Consider the following 20,748-nt stretch of genomic DNA (forward strand, 5'->3'; position numbering starts at 1 on the left):
CTGGAAGGCCCACCACTCTTTCCCCATGTGGTGGCAGAGGTTAGAAACAGGGGTTCACTTACAAAAGAACCACCTCAATCATGTTTGAGCCTCTGAGTGAAACTGAAGGAAGTGTCATCCCCTCAGTGTGAGTAAGACTCTCAATTTAAGAAGATATAACTTCACAATATATTCACATAACGGTAATGGAATTTTTCTACACTAATATTTTGAGTGTCATACTGTACATAATTTAATTGAAACTTTGAAGTATACTAAGGCCTTCTGATGTCAAGGTGAGCTTACCTGCAGTGGACTACCATTGGTCCAGCGTCTGGAGGACTACAGGCTTTGACCCTGCGTAGAAAGGCAATTGTTGGGGTGGGATACTCAGGCACTCCATGGTCAGGCCAAGCCATAAACTGGAGCTGTCGTACCTCTCTTTTTTCACTCGACCCATTCTGGTAAAGCACACACACATTTAAAAGAAGATTCAACACAGAAACATTGAGCAAATTATTATGAATTAACCCACTAAAACATTTAAGGAAACTTGATCATTCTCCTTTTCACAAAGGGAATAACCCTTGCCTGTAAATGATCCTTTAGAGAGAAAGTGTATTTTTATATGACATGAACCATACAAATATCATCTGCAACCAACAGCAAGTGGCTCACCTTATGGAGGGCAAATGTACGTAAGGTATAAGTGGCAAGCTCCACAGTGTCAAGCATGGTCACCTGAATCATCCCATATGTCTGGGTGCCTCGACTGGGCCAATACTGTTCACATTTTACCTGCGAACAGAAACACAGTTTTTAGTCTATGCATTAGTCTATGCATTCGTTCATGGTCCTCACTAAAGGTTATTTTTAGAGCATCACATACATCTTTTATATCCTCCCAAATACTTACTCATATGTGAGCTGTCTTGAATACAGCTTGACTCTAGCTCTATCCAATTATGTTATGTTCATTTCACAACCAGAGATTTCCAAATTTAAAAAAAGATAGCAAATAGACACAGTATCCCTATGTGGGTATGATATAAAAAGCTAAAACATCTGCAAACAAAGAAGCCCCTGTTTGAGTATTTATTAACGAGTGATGACTGGAGTCATTGGGAGCTCCTTGGTGTGCACATGTTTTTTTCCTTCTTTATGTTTATACATATTTCCTCAAAATGTTTAATTTTTAATGTTTAATTTCAGGAATATATTGTTTAATATCTTCAAGAAATTCAATAAAGCCCTCGACTTTAAAAATGACTTTGTGTTAGTTTATTATCATAAGACAGAGAATTATTGGCATCGTAAAGAAAAAAAATCTATTTTACTAAAGTATAGTAAAGGTTTTTACTTTTGAAGAAGTTGTGACTCGACGATATAGAATAAAATAACAACATTCATCTTGTGAAAGTACAACATTATTCTTAAGTCATATATTTACAAGTTTAATTTAGAAATGTTTTACTGTTTCTCTTTGACTTGGCCCTAATCTCCATCAATTACCAATAATATATTTATTCCACTTATTTCAAGTCCTATTAAATAAAACAAACAAACAAACAAACAAACAAGATACATTCCTTCTTTCTTCTGTATTTTAAGTATTCATCCTGTTCTTTTCTGTTTACTCTAAATCAAACATAAGCTTTTTTTGTGAATAAGTCTGTAAAAGCAATTTCTCTTTGTTGACACTTTATCTTGGTTAAGTTTTTTCTTCAATCAGCCTAATTTAAATTCATTTGTTTCTGACTGACTTGTGCATGTACAGGGGCAATTCTTGTGTGCATTCAGCCCAAAGTATAATTTTTAACTTTCAAACAACATCAGGTTCTCACTCGTGACTTCTCCTCAAGCCTGGTCATCATTACAATAGTGCAGGTCCTCTGTTCCCAGACCATTCTCCAGAAGTCACTCAGCGTCTCTTGCAGTGGCCCCTGGGTAGCGATGTAAGCATTCTGCTTCTTGTAGCCATCAATGTAGTTGGCATTGATGTAGTCACTTCCTGGAACTCCTGTTTTAAAGCGATGTAGAGATACTTAGTCAGTAAATAAAATAGAATTGAATCATACAAGGGTAAAGTAGTCGTCTGAAAAACAGGGAGGTTAAAAAAAAAAAATACTGTGTGACTCTTACCAGCCACAGGTGAAAGGATGACCCTTGAGTGGTCGTAGGCAGTAACATTTGCATAGCGATTCTTTGGTTTGTTGACCTCCAGGTTTGAGTTCTCCCAGGTGAACTGTTGTCCTGGATCAATAGACTGAGATGGGACAAAAAAACAGATTTACCTGGTGTCATAGGCTGTTTCCTAATTTTTGATTGTGTCCAAGTTTAGTCGACGAGGCAGATGGTTTGCCTCTTCTCAAAGGCTTCCTCTGCTGGTAAATGTGGTTTAAGCTGTTTGACCACAAAATTCAAAACTGCAAAAGCTACTTTTAGCATAAACTCCCCATCATGCACTGTTGTGAGTCAAAAGAAAGCTGCAGTCATCCATTTTTTTTCATCGATCAAAAAATAGTTTTAACAAAAAAGTCTAGCTTATCTAACTAACTTGACCTCACGACACGGTCCTTAATTAAATTTCAGCAAAGAAGACTTTGAAACTGGTTTCATTATTTTTCTAGTTTGTAACCCTCTGCTTGTTTGGAGTGCAGGAAACTCAATACATTCAAACGTTTATTTTATAGGGGTTCAACTGTCATTCTTACCCCACTAAATTAGCCCGGTTAAAACAAACTAAGTCATATGCCATGTCTCAAAAGACTGATTAAAGTGTGTTGTTTCATGAGATACCTCGTACTCCTGACTGAAGCGCAGACCATCATTTGCCTTGAGTCCTTCTATGTGGTCTGCAAAGTCACATGTAGATATTGGTGGGTGTTCCCTCATCCCTGCAGTGAAAGAGGGAAAAGTTAATTTCATAACACACTTTAGAGTATTAGCATTAAAACATGACACGCCTGCACTCACTGTTTTCTCAGTGTAAATGAACTTGAGTGTATAAAACGCAGTTCTAGTCTTTTGAATACTCAAAGCTCTTTTACACTGCATGTCACACCCACACATTCAGTGATTCACAAACTGATGGCAAAGGATGCTGCTGTAGAGAGACCATCAAAATGAACTAATCCAAATTACTCACATTCATACAGCACCAATGAAGCAGCAGGAGCAATTCAGGGTTAAGTGTCTTGCCCAAGGACACATCAGACATGTTGCTGGATGAGCTGGGGATCAAACCCTCAACCATCCGGTTGAGAGAACATGACTTAAATGGAACCACAGTGTGTGTTTATGAGAGTTGTGTGTTTCTGTGTTTCAGTTCAAATCTAACTTTGGATCCTGCTTATTATAGGTGCTGCTTATTACTATTTTCTGCTCAAGTTAGAGATTCACACCAAAGAACTGGCCATCAGATTAATTATAAATAAAACAACAATTATTTCCACTGCAGACATGATCTTTATAACCATCTCTTGGAACTGTGTTTTTAGCCACTGGCTAGGGACACGTCGATGCTAGGATGATGTGTGTGTGTGTGTGTGTGTGTGTGTGTGTGTGTGTGTGTGTGTGTGTGTGTGTGTGTGTGTGTGTGTGTGTGTGTGTGTAGGTGTGTGTGTGTTTGTGTGCACTTCCATGCCTTGAGTCTGATAGTTGAGTCTCCTTAACTCCACAGGATCTGAGAAGTTGGCCATAAGTGAATCCTTCACCCCTTTCATGTGCTCGTCCTTCGCTGGACATGTTCGTTTCCTAAGGTAAAGAAGTACAGTTGAGAGGAGATTACCAAGTGGGCCGCGATACTTTAAAGGTTACTTTTGAAGATAAGGATGAACGCAGCACCTGTGATCGTTTCATGTGAAATAGATCTCTAAGTTGGTTAACTTATTTGTTTATCTTAGTACACTAAATGTTTTATTCCCCTTTGGTTTAATTGTACTCTACGACATACAGTACATACAGTGTACCCCTGTATGAGCAAGGCCTTCACTCTCCACCAGCATGGTAAAGTGAGTTAACGGTTGGAGAGGGAGGGGTTCACATGAAGAAAACAACATATTAAATATGTTTGAGCCTCTTAATGGACAAACACAAGCTGAAGGAGAAGCTGTCCCATCTATGGGAGCAAAGAGACCAGCAAATTCAGAGGGAGTCAATACTCTACATTTCATATACACATACAGTAGGGCCTATTTTTGATTTTTGCAAATCTAATTTTCAAAATGTCCCATATTATGGCTTCACATTGTAATCAAAGGACTAGTTTCCTTCATTTTACATCATTGTAATTGTCTGACAGCAGCATGTTTTGTACAATATAGAAGGTTGCTGAAGGCAAACAGCTTAAGATTAGTGTTGTTTCTGGAGGGAAAAGTAACAACAGACAAACGTACCTTTCTTGTTTGCTGCATCCGTAGAAAGCAGGGGAACAGAGTGTAAGGGAACAGAGAAAGAAATGATTCATTTTCAAGTTTCTTAGCTGAAGAAGTGCCACAAAATGTCCAAGTAAAACAATAATTTAACTAATGGAGCAAAATTCAAAAAAATATTCTGAATAATGGGGCACAATTCAGCATCAGAGAATATCAGTTCACAAAATGCCACATCTATCTGTCTGATACATCAATATCAACACATCGATTAAAATACTGCTCCCATGACCAAATAGAGAAGCAAAAGCCACAGTTCATTTTTTTTACCAATAAATATGATTAGTATTTAATTAAAAACAAAATGACCAGGAATGATCATGGCTCAGAGATAAGTTTAATAATTATTTCATACTGCAGGATATAAAAAGTGTAAATGCAGCAGTTTCACCTTAAAGGGGCTATGTGTAACTTTCTCACAACATTATATTATGTTTTATCGCCCATTAGTAAGAGAACAATTAACTGATGTTAAAAATGAGACATTCACTGTCTATCTGTGTTGCCTGTATAACTTTTTATTTTTTGATGTACCCGTTTTTTTGGGAAATTTTGGAAAGCTGCAGGGAGTGACGTTCTCTGCGTGTTCCTCCTAACACAACTCTACTTACAGAGAGCAACAGTTGTGCCTGACTGGATGGAGAACGAAACTAAAATTGAATATGTTGTTACAAATGAACTACCGGCCTCTAGCATAACACAGATTCCTTCACAGACTCCATGTAAGCACAAGAAACCAAAAAAGCTTTTTATATGTAGAAAGCCGTCAAGCCAAACTAGAATCTGACAGGCGTCGGGCGAACACGAGAATGACCACAGGATTCTATGATAACTCCTCTGGACCATGTGAATTTTGCGGCCAATGAAGATGCTCGCTTGTGTACATAGCAATATGTTGTTGGTGCAGTTAGCCTAGCGGCCTGTGGTGACACTGGAATTGCTCTATTTTTTAAAGTTTCATAGCCCCTTGAAACCAAAAACTGCTACAGAATGTAATTTGTGAAAAAGTCTGACTATGACTAAACAAACCACTGAAAACATTAATTCTGATTTTATTTTGTCTTTTTGACCTGGTTCTTGTTTGAATGAAGTTTGAATGAAAGTCACAATGACCACACGGCGAGTGCAGTGTGGATAGAAAGAGAGAGAGAGTGAGTGTGCAAAAGATGGTGCACTTTTGGGATTTAAAATAATATCTTTATGATATTTCTGCTGGATTACCAGGTGAAGACTGATATTATTCACACATTTTACAGTGTAAGGAATAAGAACTTTGGAGAACTCCCTTTCATGTTTTGTCAAGCATAAAGTTTGAAATGGTGTTGTCACAGTTTTTAATCATGGTGGACTTTGAACCAGTCATTAGTCCCTCTTGTTATCGATTGTTCCCCATGTTGGATGTCAATCTGTCGGATCTCAGAGTCAGTTCTTGCCTGTGATTCCTTGTGGCTCTCTGTGTTTTTGACTTTAAGTGGATTTTTTTCAGTTTGGACATCTTTGAAAATAAGTTTTTATTTACCTTCTTTGTTTGGCATATGAGTTTATAAATAACTTTGTTATTGGTATCTGCAATTGGGTCCAGTTCCTTTTTTTTCCTGATCATGAAAAACATGACAGAGTCGATACTAAGAAAGGAATAACTTCAACAGGGCAAAATAAAAACTGGGTAAATTATTATCACAACCAATGATGACCACAAAAAGTCAGGTTTGGTCGTCTCCAAGATGTTGTCAGACATGAACTTAATAATAATAATGATAACAGTAATAATAATAATAAATTGGGACAGAAGGCTGCTGGAAGAAAGAGTCGGTGAATCTCAGAGCTTGATGCTTTGAAAAACAACTTCTTAAAATACATTCTGATGGTAAAACTACATTAGTTCAAAAATCACATTAAGGTTTAAAGTAAAATATTTAAAGATGAATGGTTAACATGGCGAGTAAAACTTTAGAGAAAAAAAATTCAAAAGAAACAGGAATTTGCGTGTGCAGGTACTGACAGGAAAGAGACAGTTCACATCTCCCCCTATTCTCTTTTTCAAGCCCCACACACTTTCCGTAGATGGCTGTCTTGTCATGAGCCTGGATTTGCCCAAGTTGTCTACTTCTGAACTGAACTTTTGCTTAAATGTTGCTAAGTGGTCATGATGAATTAAGCTGTGTTTTTGTAGTATAGCAATGAGTATGACCATTTACTGGCCCTTTGTAACAAAATTTAGTGAGGTCTTTTTACCTGCTCTTTTGTAAAGTGTAAAAATGAATTGCCGCAACACTGATAAAGATTGATGAATCCTCCTCACTCTTCTAACTGGCTGGCTCTGCGCTAATGTGATTTAAGTCCTAAACACTGAGGAAGGGAAGTGTCATCTCAGGTTGAGGGTGCTGACACCTCTCCTTTGGATCTCTGCTTACAATGGGTCTCATTTTACAGTAAATTTAAAAAAAAATGGATATCATACAAAATATTTATAGAGTCTCACTATAATACTGTAACATTAATAACATTCCTCCAAGATTACTCTTGCAGAAATATTTGATAGTAAGGAGAAGAAATTTAAATGTTTACCTTGTCAACTTTGTTTAGTTGTACATAAGAAAAGCTCTCCTTCATCCTTTGATGTAGAAACTACATTGGCCTCAGAGTATCAGCTAAAACAAATGACCTTTAATGGACTAACCTTTTGTTCCCTTCCAGCACACTCTTCTCACATTTCTACCTTATTTTTGTTGGTTCCTGACTCTTGTAAACAACACACATCTGCAGTTAAAGGGTATGACAGGACAGTGATATAGATATTGCTCAGCTAGGAAGGGGTTCAGGATGGAGGCTCAATGGCCTAGCATTATTGAAGCTGAACTTATTTGCAACAGTGAATTTGTTGAAAGTTTTTGCACGAACAGAGGGCAGGGGTATATGTCTGTAAGACTTACCTTTTAAAGAGAAGAATAGCAATGACAATGACAATGATTAAAATCACAGCCATGACTGGGCCCATCACCCACAGCATCTCTGTGTCCTCCGTCTGTAGGTTCATCCCAATACGGAGTTCCATCATGATTGGCTCAGAGAACGGGCTGGCAGCAAATGTGCTCTGCTGCAAATGACCAGAGGAAGATCCAGAGTCAGTTCATAGTTAAACAGTAGATCAGGACATAATGCTTTTCTTAATTTAACAGCTCTGGTTTTGCCTTTGTGACCTGCCTGGCTCAACAGCTTACATCCAACAAACTGACTTAAAATGAGTTTCCACAAAGATTTGGGGAATTACGTAAATTTATGTTTTTTTTGTAGATGACTGTGTGTAAAAAAATATGATATTGACTGTTAGTTAGGCATTTTAGCTTTTCCTCTCAGGCTTAGCCTCAACAATGAAAAACATTCAAATGTCTCGTAAGTAAATCCATCTTCTCACTTATTATAGTGAAGTGGCTAAGTGCTTATTTTTTGTCAGAATCTTTCAATTTATGATCCAAGCGTGAACACTGGCATGAGCAGTCTCCATGGGTCACTTGACAAGAAAATTGTCCGAGACAAAAAAAACCCCCTCCCTTGTGACAGTTACCTTGTTGTGGTAAGGGAGCTTGTGTACCTCAGTGAACCTTGAGAGCTTTGCCAGTGGGAGGAAACTCCTGACAGGTTTTACCACACTGGATAGGTTTTGGGGGAGAAGTCGGACAGAACAGAGTCAACCCGCCTCTTGACAGAGTCTTTTGAGGAACCCAGTACATTTCTATAAGAAAATGTATCATTTAAAGATACACATGCCGGTAGGCAGTCATCTTGAAAAATGGCTGCCATCATGAAATTTCATGTGGGAAGTTTCTTGTCAAATGAGCCTATGAGACGACTCATGCCAATTTTCAAGCTTGTATCACCAACTAAATGATTTCTTAAACCTAACTACTCCACTATGGTAGCGGCCATCTTGGAAAATGGCCACTATCTTAAAATTTCAAGTACCTGTGGGTGGCTTATTGTCAAGGTACCCACAGAGACTGCTCATGCCAATTTTCACGCTTGTATCACCAAAGAAACCATTATATAACTTAACTGCTCTACTAAAGTGGCAGCCATCTTGGAAAATGGTCACCATCATGACATTTCAATTACCTGTGTGTGGCTTATTGTCAAGTGACCCACAGAGATTGCTCATGCCAATTTTCTTGCTAGTATCACCAAATAAACCATTATATCACTTGATTGCTCCATTAAGGTGACGGCCATCTTGGAAAATGGCCGCCATCTCAAAATTTCAAATGTCTCAGACAGTTTTCTTGTGACCCATGGTGACTGCTCATGCCAATTTCAGGCATGTATCATAAATTAAAACATTCTGATAAAATAAGCACTTAGCCACTCCACTAATTCCACCAGTTTTTACCTGAGATATTAGAAATGGGATTAAATAGCCTATAAAGTGCATTCACACATACTCTGTGAGCGCTGTGGGCCTTCAGCACCGCGCACTACGCCGTAGTTAGCCACCACACAAGTTAATCGCTGTGTTCAGAAGGCTTGTGCTACGTTTCGTCTGAACACAACGTATTTTAAATACACTGCAGGTCCATTTTTGACCTAGCGCGCTACAGATATGTATCAATTCTGCAAAGCAGATCATACCAGACAGGAAAACAGACAGACAAGCAGATTGTCTGGTCAATTTCAAAATAAACAACATTTCCATGCCAAAATTATTTCAAAACCGTAATAGTACTAGGAAAAGTACAATTGAGGTTAAAACCTATTTTTCAACAGAGTCATTTAATAGCAGGCTGCTAGATGTTCATGGTGTGTGTTCAGTGAATACAATCAGGATCCTTAATCATAAAAAACACTACTCACAGACTCGTGTTCTGTCATGTCTGCCAGAACAAAGCAGCGATACTGCTGCTGGCCAGTAAGGGGTTTGTTGTAGTAGCTGTTGTATGTCTTCTCATCACCCAGAGTAAATATTTCAGGCAGATCTTTCAGCTTGGCAGTAATATAAGGCTGAGGGAAATCCTGGCTCTGTCTCCGCTTTCTCTGCAAACTGCTGTCAGGGCCAGCCTGCAGGAGCTGCAGGGAGGGATGACAACAGGACACTTGGGAACAGGCATAACATGACTTTGTGTGACAATGAAACAAACACAACCTAATTAAGAAATGTATCTCTTTTGGATATTGTAGTCAAGCCTTTCTTGACAGGGGCTCAGACCACTATGACATGCTTTCTCATACTTTTCCTACATTTTCCTATGGAGCAGGCCAGTTGTACTTTACTTAAACAGTTCAAACAAAACGAGGGCATACAAATGGATACAAAAGGTGAGAAAGGGTTTAACACATTTCATAGTGGAGATGAGTTTGAGAGACAATGAGAAATGGTCATGTAACCTGGTACAAGTAATTATTGTAATAAATCAAAAAATCATCTGCATTGTGCTTTCAAAGTAGAGCCTGACAGATATTATTTATTAGAGTAAAAAACTTCAGTACCATCATATCAGTCGATATCTTTCTTCGAGCCATGTTTAGTCTTTAAAAGATCACTCCACTGGAAACAGCTGCTGGTAACAAAGAACTGCCAGTGTAATACAATGAAACTCAAATGAATTGCTGTCACATAAGGTAGGCTTGGGCAGTATCACGGTATTACTGTATACCAGGGTATTAAGAAATCCCAACGTTATGACTAAATACCGTGAAAATACAAATGCTACTTTTTCTGTGAAACTGGCACAAATGTAATGTATTGAGGCGAAGGGTTGTAGTGGACAGTAGAGTTGTGACGTTGTGAACGAACCAAATCTATTAAACAGTTCTATAAGATGAATGACGGGATTGATTTTGTTTAGATGCACATACAAGCTCCAATTGCTACTCCATTGACTGAGAGACACTGCAGAGACAGAGAACAGAGGAGGACAAGGAGAGGAGCGTCCTAGAATACTCATGCAATTCTGCTAGCTACAGCATCAGATTTATTCACACTGCTTTCACATGAATGTAATGTATGCAGCGGAGCGGTCTCTCTCTGGAAGGAGGACACACAGTGGGCAACAACACGAGCCAAAGAAAGTGCAGCAGCAATTATAATATATATTTCTTAAAATGTCAAACTCCAACATTACACCAGTATGTATTGGTTTTCAGTAATTCTGAGCAAAATTTGACCCTGTCATTCCTCCAAGTGATTATTTCATACCTAAAATGGGTAACCACTTAGCTGGCTTGTCAGAAAATACATAAAAACGAGCCAGTCTGTTCAAAGTTTTAATGGAGGAAAGTCCATAATCGGTTTTTAACACAATGGACTGGCTCACCTCTGGTTCCGGGGTTACTGTTACGTAGGTGCTAGCAAAGTGTTTATTCGAGATCAAAAATGGGAGAGCAACAGCAGCCGAGAAACTATTTTTGATTTTGCTCTTGTTCTATCTTATCAGGAGGACTTTGAAAAATGATATTATGTTTTTGCAAACAGGCAAAGAATAAAATTAAAGTGTTTGAATTCACCTAATTGATCTATGGCTTAGCCCCGTCCTCAAACGCAATGAGCCAATAACAGTGCGTATAGCCATTCCCATACACTCGGACATTCTCTGCCCGGACGTCCATTGAAATGCATTGCAGAAAGCCCTTGCTTGTTTGGGATTTTTTAAATGTGATTTTAAGTTTAAAAATGGTCAAACTGTGTTTATGGGGCATGCAACTCTGACACAGGGTATCCTGAGAGGTTGGGCGATGGGGTGTATTTTTTACCCTTTCCGAAGCCACATCTCAACTGAGAAAAGTGTTGCCTGTGGTTGTGTGGTAGACCACAACATCAACTCAACGTGAATAAAATTAAGAAGGATGTCTACATCTACAGATAGTCTGACATTTGCTGACTTTGGTCGGAAGTTGGGCATCAGGCCAAAAATCCTCCCAATTATCTTGTGGTGCGGAGCCCACTCACCTCATTTATGTCCATGTCTTCAGGGTTCTCCCATTTTCTTAATGACTTCTGGGTTACAGGGACCACCACTATGTAGTACCACCTGTGTCAAACACAGAAACACACCCTTAGTATGCCCACTATGCTGTGCACACATGCACAGTAAATACTAAGGAATTTAATGTTAAAACGTATATTCTTAGTTGATTTATTTTTTTAGTTTTTCATTTGACTTCCTATATGATCTCTTTTACTTGAACTGTTCTGAAGAATTTATTATAATTGTTGGAGGGAATGTGAAATTTATTGCAAGAGACTACTTTTCTGTAACTGTTTTAGATGTGACAATTCAGTAATTAAAAATTCCTTAAGTAAAGTGATGCAGTTTAATTTCAGACATTTATTACCAATATTTTGAATCAAGTAGGAAGTTTTTGAAAAAGTCTTCTAAATTTTTAGTAGTAGTAGTTTAGATGGAGCTCTCCGAACCTTCAGCAACTTCCCCAACGCCCAGCCACTACCAATCAATCAATCAATCTTTATTTGTATAGCGTCAATTCATAACAAGTGTTATCTCAAGACACTTTACAAAAAACAGGTAAAAGACCTTACTTATTGCTATATAACAAGGACACAGCTTAATCCTTCATAGGTTAGCGAGAAAAAACTTCCCTTTAACAGGCAGAAATCTTCAATAGACCCGGGCTCATGATGGAACAGCCGTCTGCTCAACTGCGCTGGGCTTGAAAACGGGATAGGGGAAATGACCACCATCGGACTGTGTCGTCTCACAACCACCACCTGACATCCCTGACACCAAGCCACTACCATTGGACTGTGTCGTCCCAACAACCACTGCTGTCCTCACTCATACACGGCCTGCTTCGACTTTCATCTCAGCAGTGAGGAAGTGTGGACTACAGGAACAAGAGGAATACAAAGGAGAAATCCTTCATGCATTGTAGTCCATATGCTCTTTTGCAATGAGTCTTGTTATGAACTAGTGCTATACAAATAATAATCGATTGATTGATAGTAGCAACAGAAGTTCAATTGGAAGCTTTTTACTTTAGTAAAGACTGTAACAAAGAAGAACAGAGAAGGTGACCAAAATGGTTGTGGAATTCAAAGAAATTGCTACAAATGCATACATATATTTTTGTATTTGGCTGGATAGTTCTATCTATGCCATGATAAATATTTACTTTTGCTGATGGAGAGTAAAGGAACTTTGAATTCTGAAATGTTGAGAAATACAACTACAATGGGTAAAAAAAATAAAACTTGAGCAATAGTCCACAATGACTTTACATCAGTGCTGAGCTCCCAGGAGTAGACCAGGAAGTGTTTATATTACTTAGACTTAGTTCCTCCCGTTCCTATTGGAACATTGGGCGACGAGTCCCCTCCATTTGTTCCGGTCACTGGCGACCCTTCTAGCTCCATGCCAGCTGACTCCCATCTCTATTAGGTCTTCCTTGGCTTCCTTGGCACTTCCTTTGTCTCCACGTCTTCTTTGGCCGTCCTCTCTTTCTCTTTCCCCGTTCTGGTACCCAGTCCATCGCCACACTTGCCAGTCTCTCTCCTGGCAGTCGGAGTACGTGTCCAGCCATTCTCCTTCTCCTGTCAGAGACTATGTCGGACAATGGTGCTACCCCTGCCCATCTCATCACCTCTTCATTGGTGATGTGGTCTCTCCATGAGATCCTCAGGATGTATCTGAGGCACCGTCGGTGGAAGACATCCAGCTTGTTAGTGATGCTTGATGTCTTCATCCACGTCTCGCAGGCATAGGTCACTGTAGGGATGACCACTGACATATAGAGGCGCAGCTTTGTGGACGTACTGATAGATTTTGATGACCAGATGTTCCGGAGGCGTTGGAAGACTCTCGCTTTTCCGATTCTGATCTGTACATCCTTTTCCAATGTTTGAGATGTTGCTTCCAAGATACGTGAAGTTGTCAACGTATTCTATGCCTTGTTCGCCTACGGTGAGCAGTGGAATGTTTTGGTCTTGTGCGACGGTCATGGCCTTGGTCTTCTCTTGGCTTATACGTAGGCCGACTTTTTCCCCTTGCTCATGCAGATTGTTGGTCAATTCCTGGAGTGCAGCGTATGAATGGCGAAGCAGAGCTAAGTCGTCCGCAAAGTCCAGATCTGCCAGTCTGTCCCCTCCCTACTTGATGCCGAGGTTTGCCCCGATGACAGACTTCGTCAATACAAAGTCTATGACAACGATGAATAGTAAGGGTGACAAGATACAACCCTACAACCACTTTAAGGTCTGCTGCTGATTCAAATGTGCTTACGATGCAATAAATGGTATGGTATCTTTAAATTAGCAACATATCATATAAAAACATGTTTTTATCCAGACAAGAAAACCCAACAGACCTGACAGGAGCTCCAGCAGCAGCAACCCTGGGCAGGCTGATGGTAACTCTACCAGCCTCCTCGAAATCCTGTTGGTATTGAACTGGTTTCTCCTTCAGCAGATCTGGAGCTGTTCTAATGGAAACTTGCTGCTGGAGGCCACCAGCACTGTTCTCCCGGCCCATTAGCACAAAGGAATAATTGGTAGATGGCTGTAGCTGAGTTATCAACTTCTTCTTCAAGTTGCCTTGGACCTCCACACTCTGCTGGTTGTATAGGATCTGCAGGAAGGATGATGTTTTTTACTTGCAGCGCCAAATACATTTTTAGTGTCGGAAAACAGAGTGACCTTTTTGGTGCAGTTTGGCTCTCAATCATTACAAAACACTTCACTTATGCAAGAAACTGAACAAAACAAAACAAAAAAAGTGCTGCACAGACTTTTTGATACCATTTTTTTTCAGGCACACATTCACCACTCACTACTAGGTCCCGACCCACCAGTTTGATTGATTTAGACTGCAATTGAGAGTTCTACTGCAGTCTAACCTTGTTGTGTCAAGGCGACACAACAACCAAACTTCTGGGATAAACTACCAACAGTGCCCTTTTGTATTGCTGTTACTCCCCAACACTGAGTATGAATTAAATATACTTGATTTGATAGTTGCTCCTTCATGTTCATAAACAAAGTTTTTACATCTTATTATTATGACTTCACAGTGCAGATGGCTGGTCCACAAGACAAACATGCCTTTACAAACTGGTAGTGATTAGGTTAATTATTATTATGTCAATCATTATTGTCTACATAAAGAAGCAGAATTTAATGATTTCAGGATGTTTTAAGAAAGAGCTATTGGGGTACGGACAAGATGAAAGGTTCAAACGTTTGGTGTGTCAGTGATGCCACTTCAAGACTTCATGTAAAGTGCTACAGCTGCTTTTAAATGGTGCATTCAGGCTGATCTTACCTTGAGAGGAACTTGAGATTGGTAGGTATCAGGCACTTCCCAGGTCAGCAGGACAGATGTTTTCGTCACAGCTTTCACACCAAAGTTCTGAGTGAACACTGAAGAAAGGTCTAGATGATTATTAGGTGGGCCGTTTCATTGTAGATATGATTTAGATGAGTAAAACGTTAAGTTGTGGCGCATGTAAGCATTGTGGAAGCAGAGTAGGATTTTCTGGTTCAACTTTAACTTGACCCAAATACTACTGAAAGGCTTAAAGAGGTCAACAAGCTCCAGAAACATTTTAAGTATGAAGATCGACTTTATTGATTTTATTCGACCATTGTGTTTTCATTTGGCCTGTATCAGGGTCATGTACGGGTCGCAATGATCAAGATGAAGGCCGCAAGCTGATTATGATATAAGGAATGGATTTGCTCCTCTGGTAACACTTCAATCAATAAAAGGCGAACTGATTGTTGACGATTGTTGATAAACTTTAGTTATTACTTATTTTACTCTTAAGCAATGAAATGATAGTTTCGTAACAGTTTATTGTTGCACATATAATAGCATCTTATACACTTTATCAAGTGTTCATGATGACCAAATGATAGTAAACCTAGAACTTTGCAATAAGCATACAGATAGTGAGATGATTTACAAACCAATAACCATTGATAAAGTAATAATCATCTAAAATGTTTTTATAGATGCTTTCCAAAGTATCTTCAGTTCAAACTTTCTAACAGCTATCAAACTCATGTTCAAGGATGTTTACAAATCAATGATTGACATGAACAAAAATCTACTCCATGTATCTGAGTCATTTTTATAGATGTTTTCGAAACCCTCTCTCAAGGGTTTACTATCATAAACACTTTATATCGTGTATAAAATGTTATGAGTTCCACAATAAACTGTGAACATATCAATCTGCAATTTGCAAACATTAGCTATAATTTCAACGTTTGTTTACAGTAGAATAACAAAAGTTCATTAACTATTCATTTACCCTTAATTAATGATGTTATTTATAAAGTCTTACAGCACTTCTTTTTCTTTTGTTTTCGTTTTGTATGTTTTTGAGTCTGTACAGCAAATGTACTACGAGCAGCCTATTACACTATATTGCATCTTTTCTGGGTGTACTTTTTTGGTTGCATTTTATCTACGTGTGTATCAGCTGTTGCATTTTTCTGGACCTTTGTATGAGTTGTGAAATTTACATCAGTTGGAAATTTGCTGGAAATATTCTCTTGTAGGTTGTTGAAGGTGATTTTTAATTACCAGAACATGTAAAAAATCACAAGCATGAATGATAGTTGCTTGCACTGGGAGCTTGGTTTGAAGACCCACCAAAAAATGTTTTTACATAGTGTTAATATCCATCTATGGTATTATATCAATGAGGATTTGTTTGTGTGTGTTTTTCATCCTTAAAATTAGACACTAAAACAATATTAATAAACATTGTCCTTGTATTTTAATTTGTTAGGATTGTTAGTTTCTTGCCTCGTGGCAGCATTGTACCACAATGGGCAAATTGAAAGAGTCCATATTTTCATCTAGACATTTTTTTTTATGTTCAAAAACAACAATCTATTTAACTTAACAATCACTTGAAAAAACATATTAGTCTAGTTTTAAATGTATTACACATTTCACGTTTATTAAAGTCATATTTCATATTCAGCTGTTGCTTGTACCATTGTGAAATACAAATATGACAGCATCATCTTACTGTTAAATGATCTTATTAAATCATTACAATCAATGTTGTGCTAATGGAAAACATAAAACAATGACCCTATCCTAACGATCATGCACATACAAACACAAGGAACTGCACACAAACACATTAAAAAAAACACACAAAAAAAAGAGTAAGCTTTCTGTGTCTATGCCATCAAATATGTCATTAGTACCATGCATATGAGCATATTATATTGTTGAAGCACATTGTCAATTTTGGTGTGTTCATCCATAAACCAAACAGGTTTTTCAAGCAACAAGCATGAGACAAAACAGGGAAGAGAAAAGAACAGCATTCACAGGAGGGAAACATGCTCTTTTGGAAGCGCTGTGCTGTCGAAGTTGAACTGCATACTGTGAGCAGTGTCATAGTAATTTCAGAACTTTAAATGTGTTTTATGGATAGATCTTTTTTTTCATCTTCATTAATGTAATCCCATCCCTTCTCTTTGTTGGTACCTCTAAAGACAAATTGAGGAGCTCAAGGAATGAGACATCACTCAATACTAGCGGCTACAGAATCACATGTCCTGACCTGAGAATATGGTCACCAAAATTGTAAATGTGTGCCTCAACCTACAGATGATATTCGTGTTTATTTGTACGTTATTTCTTAAAATGATATCCCCGCATGCCATGGAGTCATGCATTGATCAGATTACAGCAATGCATGGTAATGCATGGTAATGCATTGCTAATATATAAACTGAGGCTTACCTGGCATGGAAGTCGACATGGTTCTGCTCTGAATGCTGGGGCTCATAGGTCCTCCCCCTTTGCTGGTAAAAGCTTGGACTCTAATGTCATAGGTTGTGTCAGGCTGCAAATCTTGGATAATCAATTCTGTTTCTGTGGTACTGCTGGTGTGATTTTGCTGGCTATTAATATCACGATACACAACCACATACTTAACAATCTTTCCATTTCTCTCAGCCAAAGGAGGAGGGTTCCATGCTAGGTTGGTAGAGGTGGCAGTAAGTCCAACCACACTCAGATTATGAGGGTAGCTGGTGGGAATGTCCTCAGGGGTGCTGATTTCCTTTACATACTCGTCACCATAACCTGCTCGGTTTTTGGCGCACAGCTTGAAGATATAGGTGGCGCCCTTGTAGAGACCAGTGTATGTGAAATGATCATCTGTATGCCTAAATTCTTTGGAACTGAATGTTTCCTCTTCTGATCTCTTAAACTGCAGACGGTATCCAACATGTTCCCCTACTATCTCCTTGGGGGGCTGCCACTGGATAAGGGCAGTGCTCCCTATGGTGGTGCTGATCATCATGGTTGGCTTGCCAGGCACTGGAAGACAGGACATATTCTCAAATATCAATACCAATTTTTTGATTACTTAAAAAAAAAAAAAAATCCGCCAAAATTAATCAAACACTAAAAACCATTATTTCCTATAAAAGTAAAAAATACAGATATTGTTGGCAAGGAAAAACTTCTGGAAAACTAACTAAATAAATTACTCTTCAAACAACATAAAGCAGACAATTACAATTTGGTGGAACCCGCCGCTTTTACCAGATAAACACACAACATCTGCTTATTGTGCTTATTTTGACAGTCCAAGCACTGTAGCATCTTCCGCACAGGAGTCAAGCACACCCTCTTAATTTGCTTACGCAAGTGGTACAGACTGCAGAGATGCTGAGAATCTACCTATCATCTCTTATCTTTAAATGATGTGTTTGACACACAGTAACAGGGTTAGGCCAGAGTAAGAGGTTTTTCCCACCTTGCCGTTTTTTCTGAAGAGAAAAGCACTGGCTGTGTGTGCATGAAGCGTTTGTGCACTGAGAAGAAAAGCGGTAAAACATCCGTCCTGTCTCTATGACAACAGTTTGTTGACAACGGTTGCTGTATGAACGACACGGCTCTGTTACTTTTTACTGCATGTTTTATTATACTTCAGATGGTTTGTTTTCTTTACTATGAGCATCAATCAGAATATTCTCGCCCTCCTACCTTGTCTGGATGATGAGCTTCATAATGACGGCTACGCTATCACATCTCCGATCAGACACGGAGCAAGGAGGATGTGGGTACAACACGATCCGTAGGAGACAACAATATGGGGAATATGACTGCATTGTCCGGGAGTTGCTGCTGGATGAAGCCCGGTTTCTATCATATTTTAGGCTTATGACACTGAAACAGCCAAGCCCAACGTCTCCTCCATTGTTTTTGGTTGCCAACATTACGACTATCGACCTTTTAGCCTTGTGATTGGTTTGTTGAAAAAAAGCGCCTTTTTGAGAAGTTGAAATATTTCAAACTTGAGCCGCTTGGAGTGGCCGCACAAAAATGGCAGAGCGCTTGTTGAAAAGACGCTGGGCGCTTTTCATCCAGGTGGCTGCTTTCTGCTGCAAACGCCCTATACCCATTGAAAACAACGGGGAAAAAAATGCTGCAGCTGAAAAAAAAACACTACGTGGACACGGGGCCTTAGGTTCAAGAGACAGTTTCTTAATTGCTAATTATGTTAGCCCGCTAATTGCAATTTAATAACATTAAGTATCAAGCTAGTGAACAAAGATGTACATCCAGGTTAAAAGAATTGTGCCGCTCCTGGAGAATAATCAACAGCCGCCACTGAACACAAGGTTATTGGACTGGCTACATACTATGTAACTGAGATCACTTAACATGGGAACATAGTTCATACAGGTTAACATGCACCTGCAGTCAAAAAAACTGAAAGATTTTGAACATGCCTTTTTTTTGCAAGATTGTTTTGCTATCTTAATAGGTATAATATGTAGAATTTTATGCCAACGTTTACAAATGAGTTAAAAATTGACTGGGCCTATGTTATATAAATCATTTTGTTAAGTACTGACATTACGTAAAATATTTTCACCACTTATCAAAGCTAGAGAAATCCATAATTTATAGTTGTAATGGGTTGTAAGTTGTCTTGTCCTTGTATCCTTTTATAGAAGTTCAATAGAATCCATCTTAACATGCTGTATAGGAGTGTGGTTAGCAGCCGTACGGTAGCCCAGAAAAACGCTCTACAACAGCTCATTCCCCTCACTGGACGACCTTCACAGTGCTCGCTGTGCTACAAGAGTATTGTAAAAAACATTTTCCATCTGAGTCACTCCTTGTTTGAACTATTGCCATCAGGCAAGCGATACAGGACAATCAAATCAAGAACAAACTGACTTAAAAAAAGTTTCTATCTGACAGCAATAACCACCTTCAATGCCATAAAAAACAATCCTGAACACAACACTATACAGCGGGATCGTGCAATAACAATGACAGAATGAATGGTGCTAAGTGTGTGTTTCTTTCCTGTAGTACGGGAAGGATGCATTCACTATTTCAATGTTGGTATTATTGATGCACTAACACTGTCTGGCACTTTTTTATTTAATTGTACTGGTCACAATGACAATAAAGGACTATTTTATTCTATTCTTGTCGCGGCAGCCGCCAAGATGAGCAGACATTACAAACATGAAATGTTGATCATTGCCGTGGAAACACCGGATGTTAAGTCAAAGATATGTCACAGCATATGGATGCTTAAATGGATGTATGTGCTGCTTTGAATGTACTGACTATGGTCAACACAGAGTTTTCACTGGGGGGGAGGGAGGGAGTAACAACAGCAAAATAATTATTTTGGTCTAAGACATGAGAATCATATATGTCATACAGTATTTCTACAACAGACAAAAGAATAGTCATACAAGGTCAAATAAGTCTGTAGCAGCAGAACCCAGAGAATATTCAATTTCAAAACATACTTTTTCCCATCTTAGCACTAAATGTTTGTGTATGTTGTGAAAATATTTAAATAGATGTGTTAACAGAAAGATAGCACTCATGAATGCTCATATAGAACATACCTGCTCCTGTTGTGGTGACAACCTTGGCTTTGCTCTGAGCCCCATTTCCCTTGTTGGTGTGCGCAGCAACAGTCACTCTGTACGTTGTCTCTGGGAGCAGACCTGTTATTATGGTCCCCTGAGGAGTCTGTAGAAACAGAGAGCAAAAAAGAGGAATGAAGGGAAAGAGAGAAAAAATGTTTACACAAAAGTGCTGTAACGAAGCTCAGCTGTCATTACTTCTTTGATCATTCATATTGGTTCTGGTATGGTGTCCCAGTCTTTGAATTCACGTTGTGTTTCAGCGTTGAAGCAGCACACACAGCACAGCAGGAGCTCCGCAAACACACAGTCAGAAATGCACACACTCAGCACTGCACTCCCCCACCGCCTCTATAAGCCCTGTAAGGCCTCTGTTACTACTTTCAAACAAACGACAGATGGGGATCATTACGTTCTTCAGACTGAAGTTGAAATGTCACAGGGGCATAA

The 20,748-nt window shown here is 38.9% G+C and overlaps 1 protein-coding gene across 5 annotated transcripts in view; it reads right to left on the reverse strand.

The window, feature by feature from the left end:
- Window positions 1–20,748, reverse strand: part of LOC306828688 (receptor-type tyrosine-protein phosphatase F-like) — a 78,550-nt gene that overhangs the window by 11,412 nt on the left and 46,390 nt on the right. For 3 of the 5 annotated variants that reach the window (XM_079351237.1, XM_079351235.1, XM_079351238.1), the window contains 14 exons: window positions 20,278–20,404; window positions 17,129–17,710; window positions 14,678–14,787; window positions 13,725–13,984; window positions 11,350–11,431; window positions 9,258–9,470; window positions 7,346–7,509; window positions 4,377–4,388; window positions 3,626–3,735; window positions 2,779–2,876; window positions 2,122–2,245; window positions 1,824–1,999; window positions 658–777; window positions 286–440 (listed from right to left, as the gene is read on the reverse strand). In XM_079351237.1, the coding sequence (XP_079207363.1) occupies window positions 286–440; window positions 658–777; window positions 1,824–1,999; window positions 2,122–2,245; window positions 2,779–2,876; window positions 3,626–3,735; window positions 4,377–4,388; window positions 7,346–7,509; window positions 9,258–9,470; window positions 11,350–11,431; window positions 13,725–13,984; window positions 14,678–14,787; window positions 17,129–17,710; window positions 20,278–20,404 (2,333 nt within the window). The remainder of the gene's footprint in view (window positions 1–285; window positions 441–657; window positions 778–1,823; window positions 2,000–2,121; window positions 2,246–2,778; window positions 2,877–3,625; window positions 3,736–4,376; window positions 4,389–7,345; window positions 7,510–9,257; window positions 9,471–11,349; window positions 11,432–13,724; window positions 13,985–14,677; window positions 14,788–17,128; window positions 17,711–20,277; window positions 20,405–20,748) is intronic. The other 2 variants (XM_079351239.1, XM_079351236.1) reach the window with 1 other exon arrangement.

This window comes from Symphodus melops, assembly GCF_947650265.1.
Source record: "Symphodus melops genome assembly, chromosome: 8".
Lineage (NCBI taxonomy): Eukaryota > Metazoa > Chordata > Actinopteri > Labriformes > Labridae > Symphodus > Symphodus melops.